At 36.6% G+C, this 21,176-nt stretch overlaps 1 protein-coding gene across 1 annotated transcript in view; it reads right to left on the reverse strand.

Moving 5' to 3' along the window:
- CSMD3 (CUB and Sushi multiple domains 3) overlaps positions 1 to 21,176 on the reverse strand; it is a 614,053-nt gene that overhangs the window by 572,720 nt on the left and 20,157 nt on the right. Inside the window, exon 3 of the mRNA XM_075085810.1 lies at positions 15,604 to 15,716. Coding sequence (XP_074941911.1) covers positions 15,604 to 15,716 — 113 coding nt within the window. The remainder of the gene's footprint in view (positions 1 to 15,603; positions 15,717 to 21,176) is intronic.

Here is a 21,176-nt window from a genome sequence, read left to right on the forward strand (position 1 = left end):
ATATATTACAAAAAAAAAAAAAAAAAAAAGGAAGTAAACTGGAGTCACTTTGGCTTTGCACTTTGCATTTTGCACCGTGGAAAGAGAACTGTAAATTTGGGTCGATGTCAGGTTGAATATGAGTCAACAGTGTGCCCTAGCAGCCAAAAGGGCGAACCATGTCCTGGGGTGCACCAGACACAGCATAGCTAGCCGATCGAGGGAGGGGATTGTCTCAACCTACACTGCACTGGTGTGGCCCCACCTCAAGCACTGTGTGCAGTATAAGCAGGACATAAAACTATTAGAGTGTGTCCAGAGGAGGGCGACAAAGGTGGTGAAAGGTCTCAAGGGCAAGTTTAACAAGGAGCAGCTGAGGTCACTTGGTTTGTTCATCTCAGAGAAGAGAAGGGGAGCAGATGAAAGGGAGGTGCTGATCTCCTCTCTCTGGTGACCATAAGCTCTGGTGAGCGATAAGACTCAAGGCAATGGAATGAAGCCGCATCAGGGGGAGTTCAGGTTGGACATTAAGAAAAGGTTCTTCACTGGGAAGGTGGTTGGTCACTGGAACAGGCTCCCCAGGGAACCTGTCACAGCACCAAGCCTGTCAGAGTTCAAGAAGCATCTGGACAACACCCTTAGTCATATGGTTTAATTTTAGTTAGTCCCGCAAGAAGCAGGGAGTTGGAGTCGATGATCTTTATAGGTCCCTTCCAACTTGAGATATTCCATGATTCTATGATTCTTAAATAGTATAGGGAAAAATTAATCACCAGCTTACTGAATTTTTCCTTTTTTTTTTTTTCTGTTTGCAAAAGATCTATGAACAAAACTAATTTATATATTTTTAAATTAATTCAGTTACACTCCAAGTCAAAAAAGGAGGCAACAAATCAGATGAACTGTGGTGAAGTCTTAATTTTGATCAGGAATGGAGACTCAGGTCAGATTTATAGGCCATATCATTAAATCTAGGGCAAACCCAAGCAAATTCTATGAATAACAGATTTCCTATCTTCAGATTTTCAAACAGTGGACAAATTCAAAAATATGCTAAAATCTAGTCTTGCCTTCATTGCAAACAGGCTAAAATCACATGAAAAATCCACAGGCAAATAACATGTGAAATGATCAGATAAATTGGTTGTGAGTAGCAGTATGGAAGAGTCTTTGACTCATCCTAGTGCTCTGATGAGGAAAAGGTAAATACAATTGAAATACTTCTGTGACCCTTCAGCAGTCCCACCAGTGGAAAGTCCCAGGTGCCTTATGGAGTCAATGTGATGTTCATTGGCTTGTAAGACATTAGATGCGACCTGAAGGCAGGAACAGCAATAGTGCCACAAGTATTTATGTTTTCTACTATGTCATCTCCACTCATATGACAATAGGGGCCTGTAAATGGATGGAAATTTCTAGGTGACAGGGTGAAAAATGCTAATATTGTCATTTCCATAGTAGTATGTCATATATTCTGTCAAAGGAGAAAAAAAAAGCCACCTGTATGTAACAGCTTTGGCTAGGTATGTCTTACCTATACACCTATGTGTACTAGACTTTTATGCTTTCTTTATAGCCAGTAGTGGGAAAAGAAATGTGATGATGATGGCACTCTGAAATTGTTTCTTTCTGCCCTCTACTATACAGGAAGTCTGCAATGTCAATACAGGATATTCACATCAGTATTGTAATATGTATTGGAAAATCCCAACCACCTAATCCCTCACATGTGATAGGATTTATAAACTGATTTAGCAGTCTTTAAAATGTTACCTACAAGATAATGTGCTTGGCTTAAAGGAATAAGCTAAGGGAAGAATGTAATAGAAATTAAAAGGAAAATTTAAAAATCTCCCAAGAAAGGAAACCAGTCCCAGAAAATAGGGCAGTATCCTTTTTCTTTCATTAACATTTATGCCACATGTAGTACTGGAGGTGAAGACTGATGCATATCATGATCATCATAAATTCAGGACATGCTGTCTATCAAATAAATGAACTCAAATGGTGTTCTAAAATGTGGAGACAGATGAAGAGAAAACTACTTCATCACTTAGAAGGGAACAGTGAAAGTATAGTCTGAAATACCTCACATGGGAAAACCAACGTGAGAATCAAAGAGGTTCAGGGGAGAGGTTGGAAAAAGAAGACCTAAATCTCAGGGGTAACTGAAGCAGCCTAAGAAAAAAATTAGGGCTATGTGTATGTTAAGATTGTAATTTCTTAAATTAAGTTTCTCTTTTGGAACTATTTTCAATCTGTAATACATATTTAATTTGGGGATTTTTTTTTCTTTTTTTAATTTATCATTTCAAGTCTGTATAGTGGTCAAACTGGATTCAAATGACTATAACCGGCACACTGCATAATACCTTCATGCAAAATCTAAATCCAAATATGACAAATTTGCTCCTTGGAGCATTTGCAACTCAAAACAATCTTGGGAATCCAAGATACTGTGATGTATTTTCTTCAAGCAGCAAGAATCGGTTTTGTGTACTCAGTAAATCTGCTGGCAGGCTTTACGAAATAGAAACGCAGACAAGTGATGAGAGAATTTACAACTGTAAGACTGTTATGCTCTCCTATTGTCAGTCTGCATTACATGTGTTGCACGAAGATGCAGTTTGATTAATGTTTTAAATTAAGGTAAATGGGTTGTTGTCAAAGGAGCAATGTTTTTTCACACCATCAGCTGTAGGTATCTCATTCATGCCTGGGGTTGCTGTTAGCATTTGTGAGCCATGCAGCAGGCTGGACCAGAGAAAAAGATGAGGGAATAATACAAAGCAACAAAATTATATGTTTTCATCCATACTAATTCCCTGATCTGGTTCCTTACATAGCTTTGTGAGTGCTACAGTGAGCAAACAGGAAGGGAGAAAGGAACATGAGGCTGTAGTACCTCAAAAGTAATAATGACATTTAATACTAAAATTCAAGTAATCTCTCCACTCCTGTTTCAATTCCTTTGCCTGCTCTCTAGTTCTGGGTTAATATCACCAAGCTGATGGTTACCCCTCTGAAAACTTCTCTAATACTGTGCTTATTTGTCTTTGTCCATTGGTCAGAATTGAAATACATTGCCCACCAACACCAATGTGAGTAAATCCTGTGCTATATGAGTCTTTGTACGGTTTCGCAGTTACAACCAAATCTGCTTTATCAATGCTTAGCTTCTGTTTCCTTTTCTATTATCATCTTCCAAGCATTTCTTCTTCTGATTTCTTTTGTCCAATTAACTCCTTGGTTTTGAGCAACTTTTCCTGGGTTTATTGAAAATTATTTAATACTGTACTTTAAAAGATATTCTCTGAATAGTAAATAAATAAATTTAATTGATAAAGAAGGCTTTAGAAAAATACCCATTCAAGGGACTGCAGAGCCTTGGAAAAGGCTGAGATAAAAGGAGTCTGTATTTCATTACACCTCAGAAATATATGAAGTTTGAATGTATTGTAGATGTGACAATAGCAGAATTGTGGATGGAAGTAGAAAATTTTTCCATATGAAATTGCTTCATACCCAGAATAACACATTCTTATTGCTTGCAATAAGGGCTTTTGTGACAAGTACAGAATTGAGCAATGATACAGTGTAATTAAAGATGACATAGCATGTTGTTATTTTACACTACTTGTCTACAAACATCTTATTCTTGTCATATGTCTACTTACTAATAAGTAGTAAAGTAGAGAGACAGGGTGCTGAAAGGAACAAGTGTACAGCACAGCCTTTCATTTCTACATCATCAATTCAGACCCAGACATGGACGGTCATGTTGAGAAGACATGGTTTAATAGCATTTTCTTAGCCTGTGATTTCAGATAATTTACCAGATGATGCATATCTTTGTCACAAAGTCAGCTTTACAACTGCCACTAAGTGCATCAGTGCTGACTATCTCTTTAGAGAGGCTAGGAATTGAATGCTATAAGTGGCAATGATATCTGGTCCAGAAAAAACTAAGATCACTTATTCCTTAGAGGCACACCGAAAGAACAGTAAGGAAAAAGCAACACACATGCTAAATAAAATAAATAAATAAGTCTTTGGGATCCTAATGCTTTAATTTCTTCTTTAATCATACAATAAATATGTAAGGAAGTCTCTTAGTCCTCTATTTTTTCATATGGAAGCAGTAGGATTGCTTTCTGATATTAGGTCTGTTCACTTTCTCCATACCTGCCTCAGATGCTGCACGGAAACTACAGAATGTAAGATGAAAACCAATAGAAAAGGAGGTATAAGAATTCTGCACCAAAACTTGAGCTGATATTTTTATGAACTTTTTAATGATTCCATTGTCATTATTTTCAGGAATTTTAAAAAATGTCCCAAATATAAGGAACTGATATTTTTAAAGTATGTAAACTTCTAGACTTTTAGATCAAAAATTTATTAAAAAAAAATCATTATTATTTTCCCTTAGGATAAAACTCTTGTTTTAAAAGAAATAGGCTAGCTTTGGAGTTTTAAAGCATTTCTAACATAGAGCTGCATTTAAAAAAAGAAGGTCTAAAGTTGTGTCAACATTTTGGGACAACTTTTGCAACTACCTCTATAGTGTAGAACTTAGATAAGCAGCATAGCTAATTAATTTTTAGCTGTAACATGCAATTTATGGTCTGTGGGATTTTAGTGGCCTGCTGCCAACCATCTAACAAAGGAATGTTTTTTTTTCCTTTATGTTGTTCATGTAGGGATTCATCAATAGAAGAACAGAATTACCAAAGGACAATGGCTTCTCCAGCCAGAAGACTAATATTTACTTGTAGATACAATTGTTTTCCAATTATTTTACCTTTTTTTTTTTTTTTTTCACAATTTGTAAGGCTTGTGACTAACCATCTAGTTCACAGCATTACCCACCCATTCTCAAAGCTGCCTAAAATTACACTGAGGTTTTCTTGAATGACCTCATTGGCTAATGAGAAATTGTCTGCTAAGAATTGATAAAAAAGCAAATATCTTCCAAAATAAAAAAAATTTTGTTTGATTTTAAAAGGCAGAAGATTCTAGTGCTGAGTAAGCAATTACTCCTCTCTTCCTGTTAAAATAAAACTGTCATTAGAATAATGGCTACATGGTTGCAGTAGTTTTGTTCTGGATATTGACATAACTGGATGCTTAATTTACAAACCTAAAAAATGTTCTCCTATTCCCAAGCATTTCATGTGTCACATAATTTGTATTGAGCTTAGTGGGAGCTACTGAATGCTTAACAGTATGAATATTTTATTATGGATCTAAGTGTCCATATATGAACTATAACTCACGAAAAATTGGCAAACTTTGAAATCTGTTCAGATGACAAAATGAGTCTGGTCTTAGGCTAAAGTTCTGTATTATTGAAAGGCATGTTGTCATCATGACCTCTCCACTTGTAGAGTTTCCTATTGACTTTTGAAGAGTTTTGAAGATTGCATGCTGAGCATACTAAACTTGTTCTTGGCGATCTGTGTATTTTGGTATTATTGATACAGAAGCTATATCAAAGTTAACACAAATCAAATCCAAGATTCAGCCATATAGTTCTAGAGGTATAAGTGTGGCCTATCAGTAGCTCTATTTTTATTAACTTTATGGATATTTCAAAGTCTGCTATTGTGTATTACAGCTTCAAAATTTCATTGAGCTGTAACTTAGGAAAAACATGAAGGAAGCAACTGCTTATAAACATGGAGCTGCTTTTAATTTGATACTTTAATGAGGAGTATGTTAGTTCCTAGAAAGTACTCTTCCAGCTCCATTGGATTCCAGTTATCACTACTTCTCTAGACATGAGATCAAAATGTTAATCCTAAATTAGATTGCCTTAAGATTTGCTTTTGTCAGGGTATTGTACTTATTTTAATAATATGACAGTCCAGCAGCTGAAGAATATAAGTTCACAAAGAAAACCTTAGAATCTCTTGGGAAATTTCTTTCAAGCCTTGCAGTGTATATTAATATTTTTTCATGGAAAATTACATTGAAAATGTAAGAAAAAAAACTAAAGTAAGGCTGACATATAATTAAGATCTCAAATTAATCACTGTCTTAGTTAAAATTCAATATGAGGCATGTATCAAAATGATAAATTACAGTACCATAGGTTGACAAATATAGCTTATTTAACAGCATTATTGTGAAAGAAATAAATTAAACAGAACATTTAAATAGTAACTAGATTTTTTTCAAGACTAAGGGAGAGACATTTTTTCTTCCAATAATTAAATATTTCTTAAGGCAAAAGAAATGATATGTTGTTGTTTTTTTTAACTTTCAAATAATTACTTTTTTACAGGTGTTAAAACAAATGAATATATTTCCATTCATTTTGCCTGGAACAAAATTATTCATGGTTCTGTGGCTTTCTAATTAATCAATCTCTAATTATTTTTTAAGATTTATCAAAGGAAATTTAGCACCCCACAGACAACAACTAAAGTCCAACTAGTAGTTACGGTAGAATAAAACACTAGGTCTATAATCAAGCACATGCACATGAGCTTTTTTCCTACAAATGATATGTTATTTTGCAAATGAAAGAACAAGGAAGAGAAGTCTATCTAGAATGATTTATCACATATTCTTTCTAAAATAGGATGGCAAATTCTTGGCAGCAGGAACAGACTTTAACTGCATTTTTGCTTACTGGTAATAAAGTGACACAGCCACCCACACTGAGCCTTTGCGATGCACTATTGGTTAGATACTCTCTCCTGCGTGGCACAGTCCCCTGCCTGCAAGCCAGATCTATAGTTTTGGACAGTGTGTTTGGTGCCTGGAGCCCAGACCCATAGTTTCACAGAGCAATTGCTGTTTGTTCAGCTTCACAGCTGCTACTTCATGCTATTGACCCATGTGAGTGGTAATAACATGGCCTAGGGAAACCTTATGCAGATCAAGGATTGGTATGGGATTCTGAGGGGAAGAGTGAGCGGAATATGATCCCAGATGGTGTTGGTATCCCTCTCAGTCCTCCTGGTTAGGAGAAAAGCTCTGGTTCTGAGCAAGCGCATCCAGCAGACCAATATCTAGATGAAAAATTGGTGTTGTCTTCAAGGGTTTCGCCTCCTCAATCATGGTACCTCATCTGAAGATGATTTAGGGCTGCTGAGAAGAAATTAACCCACCTGATGAAGGCCAAGAAGAACATAACCTCAAGCTGACTTGCTTACCTTCAGAAGGAGGGCCTTTAAAAATAGTCTTATTTGGGGGGCAGGGACTTAACTACAGAGTAGAAGAGAAGAAAATTGAGACCAGGATTAGAAGGAAGGCTGGGAAGTAAATAGTAAAATTGGGACATTAGTCTTTAAGACATCACATTTAGATTTATTTGTTAGGCAGAATCTCCTGGGAAGCAATTATGAGAAGGAAGGGCGGCCAGAGAGACAGCTGATTTTTTTTAAAAGACAACCAACTTTTTTAAGAGGAAGCAAACTTTGGCAAATTATTCATGAAGCTAACTGGGGAGCTTCTTAATGGACTAAAATGCAGAGAAGTACAGACAAAAAAAAAAAAAACCAACCAACCCAAACTGGAAAAATGATAGACAATGAAAGGAGTGCAGAAGTGTTGCTTCAGTACTTAGGGACAAAATGAAGAAGGCTAAAGTCCAAGGGGCATTAACACTAGTGAAGGGTGTTATGGGTTATAAAAAGGGATTCTACAAGTATGCTAGTAGCAAAAAGAATGACAGGGAAAAATGCAGATACACGGGTTAGTGGAGAAGACAACAATGGACAACATGGAAAAGACCAAAGAACTCAATGCACTTTGTGAACATTCTTCATAAGAAGAAACCTCTTTATGTATCAGTACAGTTGGGAAGGAGAGAGGCAGTCAGCTCTAGGTGTGCAGTAAGTGAGGGGTTATGTAAAGAAGTACAGTCGCATTCATAGATTCACCCAAGGGTCCCACCATGACTAAAAAGCTGCTGTCTGTAATCCATGAAAAATTATAGCAGTCAGTTGTAGTTCCTCATGCCTAGACAGACTAATGGTACACTTGTCCTAATAAAAGCAAAAAGGACCACCACAGGTACTATAGACTAGTAGCCCTTCCCTCATTTCCCGGAAGGAGCCATCACACTTTTGTAATCCATTTTCCAGCACCTGAAGGATGAAGGTAGCTGAGAGTAATCAACACAGACTTACCAAGGGCAAATTATGCTTGATAAACCCAAATAACGTTTAAGGATGTGAAGGGATTAAGTGGCCACTGCTTCCAGCAGATCGGGAGTCTGGAGGTTTCTCTTGCCCAGCCATAGAAGGCCAGCCTGGGGCACCTCGAGACCTGGTGGTGTCTGACTTCGGCCAATGGGCCTTGCTGATGCTTTCCCATTTGCAGGTTTAACCAGTTGCGCAGCTGAGCATGTATCCCAGAGAAACACACAGTCACATACAGGAGACCAACATGACTGGCTACAGGCTGCCACAGACAAGGTGCTGCTTTCAACAGCACCTACCTACAGGACTCACATAAAACACAAGCACCAGCAGCCAAATCCCCTCTTTGTCTGGCAGACACAGGAGGTTACTCATGCAGGTATATACACAAGACTATCTGGGTTCACAAGCACATGTACATTCACGGATCCTTCAAGTATTTGCATGACCCCTCTGTCCACCCTGCACACCTGCCCAGATCCCAGGCCTTCTTACCTGTCCCATGGGTCCCCTACTTGCTGGCTGGTCCAGCTTGATGCTCACTAGCAAGCACACAGCACTCACACACTTGTCCAGCATGGGCCCTGCACCCACCTGATACCTCATCCCAGATCCAGAACATCCTACCTGCTGGGCAGTCCAGCTGGAAGTGTGCTGGTGAATGACACACGCACACCCAGTTTGGAGAAGATACAGACATTTGCCCTCCACACCCTGCCAGCAGCAGGCACGTGACTTGCTACAGCCACTGGCGTTGAGCCCCTCACTTGCTTCACTCAAGCCAGTTCCTCCCTGTAGCTGGTTTTAGGGACAGACACTGTTCCCACCCCAGTGAAGTGGCAGTTGAGACCCTGCACCCACTCCAGTATGTGGCATTGAGACCCCTCTCTCTCCAGTAGCTAATACCACAGGCCAGGGGCACCTAGACTCCCAGTTTGACTCCAGTGGCTGGCACTCAGTCCTTGAAGCCCTCACAAGGTAGAGAGTGAGATTGCATTGAGAGTTAAAACATGATTTAGTGACAATATAGGACAGACTGTGGTGATCAGGTAGGTGGTGGGCTCAGCCAGACGAGCATACTGACCAGACCCATTTTTCACACAGACATCACAACACACAAAATGATGAAAATGCAGAAGAATAGTACCAAAAAATTATTGTGATTTGGAACAATATACATTATGTTAAGACTTTAAAAGCCTGTATTAAAGAGAAAGAATACTCTGAAGTGTGTGATTTTACTGCAGTACTTAAGAGCCTAGCATAAGAACTAACAGATGCTAATACTAAGGGCTCTGTAATATAGCAGATAAAAGCAGAACGAGAGCAAGTGACTGGAAGTTTAAACATCAGAGTTAAAAAGTCTTACTTCTAAGTGAGACAGAGTGATCAGTGGAATCATAGAAAGTGATAGTTTTCTCAAATCTTGATGTCTTCAACAACTGATTTTGTTTCCAGAAGTTATTCTTTAGCCAAAGCTGAACTAGTGATTGCAGTATCAAGAAAATGGTGTGAAACGTAACAAAAATTAAACAGATTAAATCCACAGGCCTATTTTTCTGTACTGTCTCTGGATCTATACAGGAATGGTGGGAACAATGTAACATATAGGTACAATATTTAAAATTAATAAGCATCAAGGCAACCTGGTATTGATTTCATAGAGCGATTCTCTTCTGTGCTACAGCGTTACAAGTACTTCTGGCATTAGGATTAGCGTGTTAGTTCTGAGGCAACGATGTATTGTGACACACAGGCTACACTGGGTCAACTGGAAGAAAAAAAGTATTTTCCCAGCCAATACTTATTTTACTTAGTGGCAATGTTAAGTATTAACTGACACAGCGTATTTTGGAAATTTTTTTATGATTGTAAAAGGCATTGGCTAGGAAGATGTCATGTGACAATAAATCTGTGTGATACATGGGAAAGAATATTAATTTATAGTTTTACCAGATAAAATATCTGAGGTATTTTGAAACTTTTAATAGGGTGGATTTCTTCTTTTGCTTTGCTTGTCTGGATTGATGCTGAAGTATCAACAATATGATCAAAAGTAGGATAATATTCTGTTATTGTTAATCACAGTGTAAAATTTATGTAACTTTACTTCTCTTAGTGGAGTTACACTGCCAACACATCAATATAAAAAATCACTTCACAACATGACCTAGCACAATATCTTATAGCTTACATGTTTATTTATTCTTTCTCATGATTTGCTCATGATTTGATAATTCCCCTTAATTTACTAAATTAATTTTAAAATATTGCAAATAATAACTTTCCCTGTGCCTTCCCTATACCAAGGGAATTCAGAACGACCTACCGCATTAATGACTATCTTGAAGAATGGTACAATTAAGTCAAAGCCTGATAAGCATCATTCATGTTTTCTATTTCCCTGAATATACACCCATTTTATTTCTGCATCGCGTGCTGTGGATAGTAGATACAAGTCTATGAACAAGTATTGTTGGCGTGTTTTCTGTCCGAAGTTAGCATTCTAAGACCAGAAGGGTATGCTAGATAATTTTATATGACTTCCTAGACAACGTGGCAGATACTCATACATTCAGCCAAAAGAAAGAAACTCCAGCACATTTTTTTTTATTGTTATTCAACAGGATGAATGGAAATAAAATTTCAGAATTTAGATTGCTTTTTTATTTTTAGTATGTTTCCTTGTTAGATTTAGTATGTTTGAGTTTAAAAATAGGAGCTTCCATCATGAACATATTTATTTAGATAATTTAAGCATTCTCATTTAATTATTCTCCTCTTTTCTTTGTGGACTTTTCTATCAGAAACACTAGGCAAACTCAATTTAATACAATTTTTATTAAGGGCCTGCTGAAGCAATCTTATGACAGAGAGAAACCATACCCAAAATAACTGTGACAAAATCTGAACAAAAAAAAATATAAAAATCCTGTAGTAACTGTCAGGTGGCAAGCCTGGTGACAATTTTACGGCTTAAAGTCTGTGTCTTTTACAAGTCCAACCTGGCAATCACTTTTTGAATGGACCTTTTACAGAGACCACTCTAACATCAAACAATAATTCGTTAGTACTCCTTTGGTTTTTTATATTAAGTTAGTAGTGATATTATTAGCTTAATATAGCTAGTACTTCATGAACCTTACCTAAGTCCAAGATTTAGATGATGTGTAACCACATTTCTTAATTCTGAAATGCAGGAGTGATAAAAATAGATTATTTTATTTGTTCACATTCTCCAGCTTTATACCAACTGCCAAAATTATGTTTAGTATCCATATCCTGGCAGAGTCCTACTAGTATTTCTGATCTACATGCTCCTGTACATCAGTTATGAATTTTTCTTAATATTGCTGAAAGAAATGCATGATAGGTCCCTAGAAGTCACTAGATGGAAATCCTATTCTGTTAATAAACACCATCTGCTCCCTTCTTTCCTGCTCCCCCATTATCCATAAAGATGAGATCAGTCTTGAAATTTTTAACATTGTTCTCAAACTCCTCTCAAAAGCATTTCAACAGAATTGCTGAATTCCTGTAGCACCACTCCAGTACAAACATGAAGACCATTTCATTATTTATAGTGTCTAATAATTCAGTTTTATAATTCAGCTTTAAAAGATGTGTAGCAGTACAAAACAGATAAAATTATATTTCAGAACACTACTATAAATATTTCTGATTCATCTGCAGGGCATTCTGAGTTTTCACTATCAGAATAATCTATTTATTATGTTCTTTTTTCCTTCCCCATGATCAATAAGATAGCACAAAAATGTCTGTCATATTTACCTTGAATAAAGATTGCTGTAACTTCTAGCAGTAATTTTGTTAATGAAGTCAACAATTTTAACAAAGGCAGCTACCTGTTTAATAGCTGTAAAATAACGCAGTAAGAACAAAAGGAAGCACTGTTCAAAGCAGGATTAGGTTTACTGAAGCCCCTTGCTGTATTGGCCAAGCTGCTATGTTGTTTTTTTTCTCAGCAGCTGTATTTCCCCTCCTGTGCTCTTAATGAATAAAGCTGTTTATGTATCTCAGGACAACAGGAAATGGGAAAGTGCATCAAACTCTTCTATTCCAAAACCAAAATAATCTTATCAGAAATAAAATAAAAAGGACACAGCTACACCGTGACTTGGTCTAAGCTGTCAAATATGGGATTAACTATAGCATTTCTCCTCCATATGTTAATACTTATACATGTTAAACAGACCTTGAAAGCTTCTAAAAAAAAAAAAAAAAAATATTCCAGAAACCTCTCCAGAAAAATACAGGCATGGAATCAGCAGACTTGTAACTCCACCGTTTCTCACTCCAGTCAGCAAAGCTGTGTTGCTAGACAGTGATAAAATGACTGCTGGTCATTATTGTAGCTCAAGATTTTTTTCTTAAAATCTCTCCTTAATTTTCAGTTCATCTCACTATTTTCTGTTGTCACTGTAAGTGAAGTCTTTTTCTTTTGAGTCATCTGTTTCAGTTTTCTCTTATGAAATCCTTTTTATGCAGGGGTATTGTGCCATGTAAGTAGGTCTAATTCTCAGATGTGGTCTTTCCCAAATAATAGAGAAACTGAATATAAAGAAGTATGTGCACAATGGTACCGACACTAACCCAAAACAGGCCACTTGATATTGAGGAAAGAAAGGTGAGGAGAGAAAGAAGGAGAGAACAAGAGAAGGATGGAGGGATGGAGGGTACAGACTAAGGCTTATGATATTGATGGTAGGAGACCAGAGTGGGTACTTCTGTTGCTTGTTGATACTTAGTTGGACTGGATGTAATTGCAGGGGCTTACATATGATGGCCCAGCATAGTAGTTCTACTGATGATATAATTTTATATCTCTTCATGCACATTTTTATTCTCAGGAGACCAGGAAATTAATATGTTCCTCTATGTTATGATCAAGAAAGTCCACAGTAGATTCATAATTCCTACAGATTCTGCCAGACACACTGGAGTTTCTTCTCAACTTTCAGCTCAACTGCAAATATGTCAAGGAGGATGGGAGGTCAGAATAAAGGATGTTGGTGGGCTTTGTTTACTTGGGCATTTCGCTTTTTTTTTTTTTCTTGTTTTTCATGTTGTTGTTTTTTTTTCCCCCCTCTATTTCCAAACATTTCAAAGAAAACTATTTTAAATGATCAGTGATTATGAAAGGTATGTTCCTTTTTTTTTTCAAATCACACCTGGATCTAATCCTTTCAGATACATATCTCTGCTGCTCATCCTGCCCTCTCATGCTATCTCTATCATTTTTCTTTATTGCAATGATAGGTTGCTAATCATTTCTATCTTAGGTTTCAAATTACAAATCCATAATGAAGCAGTTAAGTACGTGGTCTGATATTTGGGGGTGCTAAGTATGCAGATGTTTCATCAGGAAGCTAAAAAGGAGCTACTGGGCAATCAAAATTTTTGAAAATTGGATACTAGGTAGAACCAGATCTGAAAATGTTGATTGCAGGGTTATACACATTAACAAAGATTGCAAGAATAGAAATGGAGATTTCCCTGATGTGATTATCATTTAAATATGTCTATTCTCTCACATCAAGGAATGATGCATGAAACGAATGTAATGTAACAAGTTTTCATTTCTTTGCTAGCTGGGTATAAAGACAGGTAGCTTCATAGGCAGTCAGAAAAATGGAAACTGAAAGAAAAATTCTCACTGAATGAAGCTGCCTTGATGCAGCTCTTAAAAAATAGATCTGGCTGTGGGAAGGGAGACTCCAGTCAACTAAAACTCTGGGGTCTACCCTAACTTCTTTCAATATTCCTGAATTTCCAAAATAAAGCCTCAGATTCAAAACAGATTAGTATCGAGTTCAAGGTAACAGGTTTATGTTTTGTTCTAAAATGCTGATTTCTGTGCTTGAAGGTAAAACACTTGTCAGTGATTTAGGAGCTTGAGTTCTATTAACCAGCACGTTATTTTAGCCTAGAAAGGAACTACGTGAGGAATCAGACGTATGTGCAAACTGAACTCTACTGGTGATCTTCCATTTCAGGTTTAATCATTCTCTATTATAGCTAAAATGCATTGTACACCATCTGTTAGCATGAGTAGTGCAAAACCTCTTAGCAAAAATATTTAAGGACAGAAGCTGATAACGTATATAGTGAATTTGAATTTCCCAGTTTATGGCACTGAATTAATGACAAAAAATGCTACATATCTTCCTTATATGCATAAGAGAAGTATATACTATATTTTGCATAGTTAAAAATCCATAGGAATTGCATAGTACATTTCTATATACGTTTTTGTTGTAACACTGATGCTGAACAAAGTTACTGAACTCTTGAAAAATTAACAGACTATGGAGTAGCTATAATGTAACCAACAACAATTGTTACACTTAGCTTGAATTAACAGGCTACAGCTGTTAAAAGCTATAATCCAGCCAAACCCAGTTACACATAGCTTGAATTTCTATTTTGTAAATTACCTCGATTGTGTGCAAGACAGAAAAAAGGGTGTGTGCAATTGCCTAATTTATTTTCTATAATAACTCAAGGGACAGGAAAGGGCTGAAAATTCTCTTGCATTTTTCATTTCATATCTTTACATAAGTACATATAGGAGGGAATTTTTATATGAAGTATCATTCTAATGCATTATACCTGAAAGTAAACTATACCAATGGCTGAATACATTTAACCGCAGAGTGATCCTGGACTGTATTTCTATGGCAGCCCTTCATTGCGTTACCAGTTTTCAGATCTTTTCCTAGCTATCAAGGGGTTACTCAGCTAGTTACTTTCTCCGATATTAGTTTCTGTTGTAGGTGGAACTGAGCAGGGTACAACGATGGCCTCAGAGCTTCTCCAGGCCGTTTACTACAGCTCCTGGCTTGCTGACGGAGGTACTTAATGGAAGCAGAAAGATCAAGTGTCTCTACATCAATCTAAAAAAGAAGTGGGCGTGGGGGGGGGGAGGAAGAAAAGGAGAAAAAGAACAGTTCCTACTTTATATCCTATAACTACATGTTAGAGTTCATAGTCCCAATGCCAAGAAATTCATTTTAAAAAATGGATGGATAATATATGCCAACTCTTCCAAAATTACTAAAGTGATCTTGATCATAAACCAGATTCTTCCTGGAACATACATACATTATTATGTCTTCAGGAATACATGTGCCAGCTCATTTACTTCAGTATCTGTGTGAAAACTGTAGACAGTTGTGAAAACTGCAATGGGGAAGTAGTTTTATGTCACTTCAGAGAACTGAGTCAGCATTTCTCCTATCAAAAGTATGAGAAGGAACACATGCATAAAACTTGCAGATATAAACTCAACTACCTAGTGAAAATCAAGAGTAATTAGCAACGTTTTGGCAGTAATTTGAATAAGCATATCTTAGATGTGTATTTGTATACATTTTTGTGGGACATTTAGTTTTACTATGTAGAGATCAGAGAAAAAATCCTGAATCTTTTGTTAAGAATGTCTTACCTTCATAGTAAACTTTAAATCCGTGAGCACTAACTGCAAAGTCACTTGTCAAGCGCAGCGAAAATACAGATTTTGTACTTGTCACCGGTGGAGGAAGATGAAATCCTGTTAACCTAAGACACCAGAAAGAACAACTCATGGTTAATTTATGAAGAATAAAACTGTGTGACAGGTTGATGTTCCAAAAAATATTTCATCATGGAGAGGGCAACTGACTTAAAAGTATATAGTTTATATGACTTGATAAAGTGATTTTTATATGATAGTTTAAAGAATCAATATAAAATTTTAGTGGCTTTCATGGACACCAAACCAGGTAAGGTGCATTGGTTTGAGAAAGCTGTACTTAGTAGAGATGATAGTAAGCTATAGAAACTGGCCTTTAAAAATGGTCTAGATTATCAATAGGTAAAAAAGAAAAACATGAACCACCAGCCAATTTACCCTATTTAGGGTTACATTCAAACATCTATTGTGTTATATATTTTACACAGACTTCTGTTAAAATTTGTAGTGGATTAATTTTAGGCAGCAGTATGATGAAAGAAGGGGGACCATGATTCACTTCAATGAGAGAATTTAAGATTATTTTCACTATGTACTTTAGCCTCAGAGAAGAAATTTCTGCTTTCGGCTCAAACAGGAAACCCAAAAAGCATGATTGTGAAATCATACATCCATAAAGATAGCTCTCCACAAGGAATTACAGGGTTGCTAGGGTTTGTTTTGTTTTGTTTTGTTGGTTGGCTTTGTTTTGTTTTATTAAAACTGCTATGTTTGAGACAGATGAAAGGACAATTTTTGTATACCCATAGCACTATTGATATGTTCTACCGATACTCAGATCTACACATTCTTTTCATTTGACGTGCATATAGTAACACTTAATTTCGCTGTTCTAGGAGAGTAACCTCATCAAGGTTCATACCAGAACAACAAAACCCATAGTATCTACGTGTCAAAAATATGTAAAGAACAAGCTGCATAGTTTAGCTATGTATACCACTATACTAGACATACATTTAGGACCCAGTTAGCCATGTGTGGCAAATTGTGTAGTAGATTAAGATGATTTATTTTATTACTGATTAACATTAAATTGTTTTCATATGTTTGTAGCTGAGCCCTATTTTTACATATTACTTTCCATTTAGATTTATAGAAAAAATTAGGTCAGAAGTGACCTGTGGACATCAGATAGTCCAACCTCCTACTCAAAGTAGGCTTAACATGAGAGTTGGTCCAGGTTGCTCAAGATTTACCTTTTCCCTTTCCATTCTCAGAATAAATTCTTTTTTTTATATATATATTTACATTCACGATCATGTTTTGATTTACTGTTACATGTGAAATACAAAATTTACTGTACACATGCACAAACAACTTCCAAAACTCTCTGGTACTTCATTAAACACCCACAGTAAAACACCTGTATATTAGATAAGATTCACAGAGATATTTGATTTGCAATACATCTTTATAGGATTCCAGAAAATCTAATCCGTAGATTGGTCTTAGGGACACTGAAAAAAAAGAAAAGGATGTAAACTCTGACATTGTTTAATGGAAGAAAAGGTAAAATCATAGAATGCCCTGAGCTGGAAGGGACCCACAAGGATCATCAAGTCCAACTCCTGTCCCTGCACAGGACAAACCCAAATTCACACCATATCTCTGGGAGTGTTGTCCAAGTGCTTCTTGAATATCGTCAGGCTTGGTGCCGTGGCTGCCTCCCTGGGGAGCCTGTTCCAGGGCTCCACCACCCTCTGGGTGAAGAACCTTTTCCTAATATCCAACCTATATATTTTTAATTTTGCTTTATATAAGTACTGCAAGCACCAATGGTGTTTAATGTTGCTTTAATAGCTTTCCCGTTCCTTTTACTGAAATTCAGCCTCAGTCTTGTTCCCAGATGAACTGAAATGTCCTGCCATTATGAGTATTTCTAGTCTCATCAGAAGGAAGGACAGAGAGTGATAAGAAGCCCAGAAATCAAAAGGTCAGGAAATGATTTTCTGAAAAATTATTTTAATTGCAATATTAGCATTTATTTTAATGTTTTCTTTATTGTTAATGTTAAGATACCTTTAGATGAGTTTTATGTAGTGTACCAGTGATTTATCATGAGACTTATTTGCTGTGGCGATCCTAAAAAGTTTTATATTTCTTTCAGATGACTGTCTACTTGGTGTTCTTAACAGATACTCTGAATTAATGGGTGTTATATTGTTGTTTTTTCTTAAGCATTTTTGGCAAAAAATAACCCACACCAGCCTGTCTCTTTTTTTCCAGGGAATATTCATTCATTATCCTATGCCCTTACTTAAACCATTTTTAAGACACTGCAATAGCCAATGTATGCTATTGGCTACAGTCATGACAGGTATGAAAGCCAGATGATAAGATAATATTACTCACAGCATTATGACCAGAAAATTTAAAAACGTGAACAAAAGTAGCAATGACACTTAAAAGGGTGTATACACAGATCTATGTATATGCAGTCATTAATGTATGTATTGAGAAGCTTATTCTTTGTTTTGTCATTGACATCTTCATGAATAATGCCATTACAGCTAGACTAGATTAAAGAATTCATACTAATATGCAAAGAGGGAAAAATATTTACAGAATATTTAGGATTTCAGAAATGCATTTTTTATTTTATTAGGGGAATATAATTTTTTCTAGCAATAAAACAAATTAATAAAATGCTTTCCTCTCCCAAATAGGCATATGCATAATCCTTTGAAAAGTCAATATCAGTGCAATTTTCCCATTAGCTTATTCATAAACCAGTAAATACATTCATACATTAATAAGTATCACCACTTGAAAGTAAGCTGACTTAACATAAAAGCAAGCCAATAATTTGAATAAAACTTTAATTTGCAGCACACAGCAGGCCTAGCTGGTATCTATTTAGCTACTCAATGATTTGAGGGAATTGTGGGTATAAACACTTATCCAGCAGAGAAGAAATACACATTTATCCCAAATTATTTAATTTTATGAGTGATACATATGCACAGCTTAGGTGGGTACGAAATTTTTAAAATGAGCATATAAGTTATTAATGTGGCAAGCATTACAGCTCCTCATGCAAACCAGATCATTATTAAAGCCATTTGATACCATTTAGCTTTCAGAGGTGTGCCTTTTATCACCATCTTTATCCTGAATTTACTCAGAAAGGTTCAGCTTGTTTCTTTAATTTGGTGGCTACACTTAAATTTATATGAAAATGCACAGAGGTTTTATTTGTGGCTTAGTGGATGAAAAATTAATTATAATTTTTAATAAGTAAAACCATTACAACATGTGAATATCACTTGGTAAAATATCTGAATTTTTCAAAAGGGAATATAATATAATTTGCTCAGATATTTGAAGTAACCTAATACTTGAGTATTATTCATTGGCGTGCCAGTTTTGAGTTAATTTTCTTCATAGTAGCTAGTATGGGGCTATGATTTGGATTTGTGCTGAAAACAGTGTTGAAAATACAGGAGTATTTTAGTTATAGCTGAGCAGGGCTTACACAGAGTCAAGGCCTTTTCTGCTTCTCACCCCACCAGCGAGTAGCCTGGGAGGGCACAAGAATTCGGGAGGCGACGCAGCTGGGACAGCTGACCCCAACTGACCAAAGGGATATCACACAGCATATGATGTCATGCTCAGCATATAAAGCTGGGGGAAGAAGTAGGAAGGGTGGGGATGTTTAAAGTTATGTCTTTTTATGTTCCCAAGTACTGTTACACGTGATGGAGCCCTGCTTTCCTGGAGGTGGCTGAGCACCTGCCTGCCCATGGGAAGTGGTGAATTAATTCCTTGTTTGCTTTGCTCGTGTGCGCAGCTTTTGCTTTACTTACTAAACTGTCTTTATCTCAACCAATGAGTTTTCTTACTTTTACACATCCGATTCGCTCCCCCATCCCACCAGGGGTGAGCGAGCGAGCGGCTGTATGACGCTTAGTTGCCAGCTGTGGTTAAACCATGCACAGTTGGGTACTACAGTACATTGACCTCAAAGCTTAAGTCTCATTTGTATGTAACACACTACAAAAAGTCGTAAATGTTAGCTAGAGTAGCTTCCTTTGCCATTTAAAATGAAACATAGCAATTACATAATTACTGCAGGAGAGAGACATCAGGTAAGCAGCAAAATACCTGTAATATAATATATGTGCATAGGTCTGATTGTCACTTATTCAGACCAGTCACAACTAAATGGCCAACTTAAAGAGAGTACCAAAATAAAAGCAAAAGTTATAGGTGGGACAGTTATGTAAAACAACCAGCCATCTCCTGAAACTGGTATCATCTGCATATTAAACGCATTTAAAATTCAAATTTCCTGTAGTAGCTGAGGTTTTTTTATCTACAGTAATTTTCTCTCTTACATTCCATTTGCATAGTTCATTCCATTTGCACTAACTTTGTTTCAGATTTAAAATACCTAATGGAGTGATTCAGGTGTCTCTCTACTGCTGTTTTAGACACCGTGAGGTACTTGAGACATCAGCGCAGAGCTGGTAGGTATGACATTGGCCCAACATGAGACCCTGGAGAGCTGGAGGCCAGACAGGATCCTTTAGGGATTCTAGATGTGCCTACATGTTATGTTAGGCACTTCAATCACCCCTTCATAATCTACCACTTTGGCAGAAGAAATTTATACTAGGACAGGTGGGTTTTTTGTTTTTCTTAGTGGGATTTTCATTCACTCAGTCCTTATCCTCTTTCCCTTTTTGACTTTGGAATTGGCTCATTTAGTGTTCCCTGAAGTACATAAAGAGATCCCATAAGCAGCTGATACTGGCTCCTGTGGTGCGAAACCATGGGAACTAAAAGACAATTTCTACAGAAGTCTGAGAAGGAAATACATTTCTTTCTGCCTCAGCTTTTAAAAAAATGAAATTTTGAATTGTAATGTTCTGCTGGAATATTTGATTGAGATGCTGCAGTTCAGCTACAGAGTGCTATCCATCATACAACAGTGATACAAATTTGTAAATTAATACACTGCATGTTAATGCTTTTGTTTGCTTTCTTCTTGCTGGTGTTTTAGCAAGCTTGTCAGGTTCCTTACACCCACAGGAAATGGACACACTCTGTGTCCACTTAGTAGGCTTTCAAGTTGTGAATGTGAAGTATGGAATTAGCTGGGTGGATACCCAAAGACTACAGATAATTCTGGGAGTGTAGGAAAAGGCAGACAGATATTTTTATTCATTCAGCTCTTCTACATTAGGCAGATCAGATGTTCTTCCTGAAAAAGCTTCTTGTCAATAGAAATTCTGGAAGTCCGGTAGTAAATATGAGGAAATTAACAATGATACATCATGTGGAGACTTAATATATATTTAGAATTTACATATTATTTACATGCAAAATTATGATGCTTTGTAAAGTAGTTTTAGTAACAAGTGAGCCGGGACATCTTCAACTAGATCAGGTTGCTCAGAGCCCTGTCCAACATGACTTTGAATGTCTGTAGTGAGTTGTAGTGATTTTGTAGTGGAAGTAGTAAATAAATTACTTGTTTTGCTTGCACACATGGCTTTAGCTTT

This window comes from Phalacrocorax aristotelis, chromosome 2 (genome assembly GCF_949628215.1).
Source record: "Phalacrocorax aristotelis chromosome 2, bGulAri2.1, whole genome shotgun sequence".
NCBI lineage: Eukaryota > Metazoa > Chordata > Aves > Suliformes > Phalacrocoracidae > Phalacrocorax > Phalacrocorax aristotelis.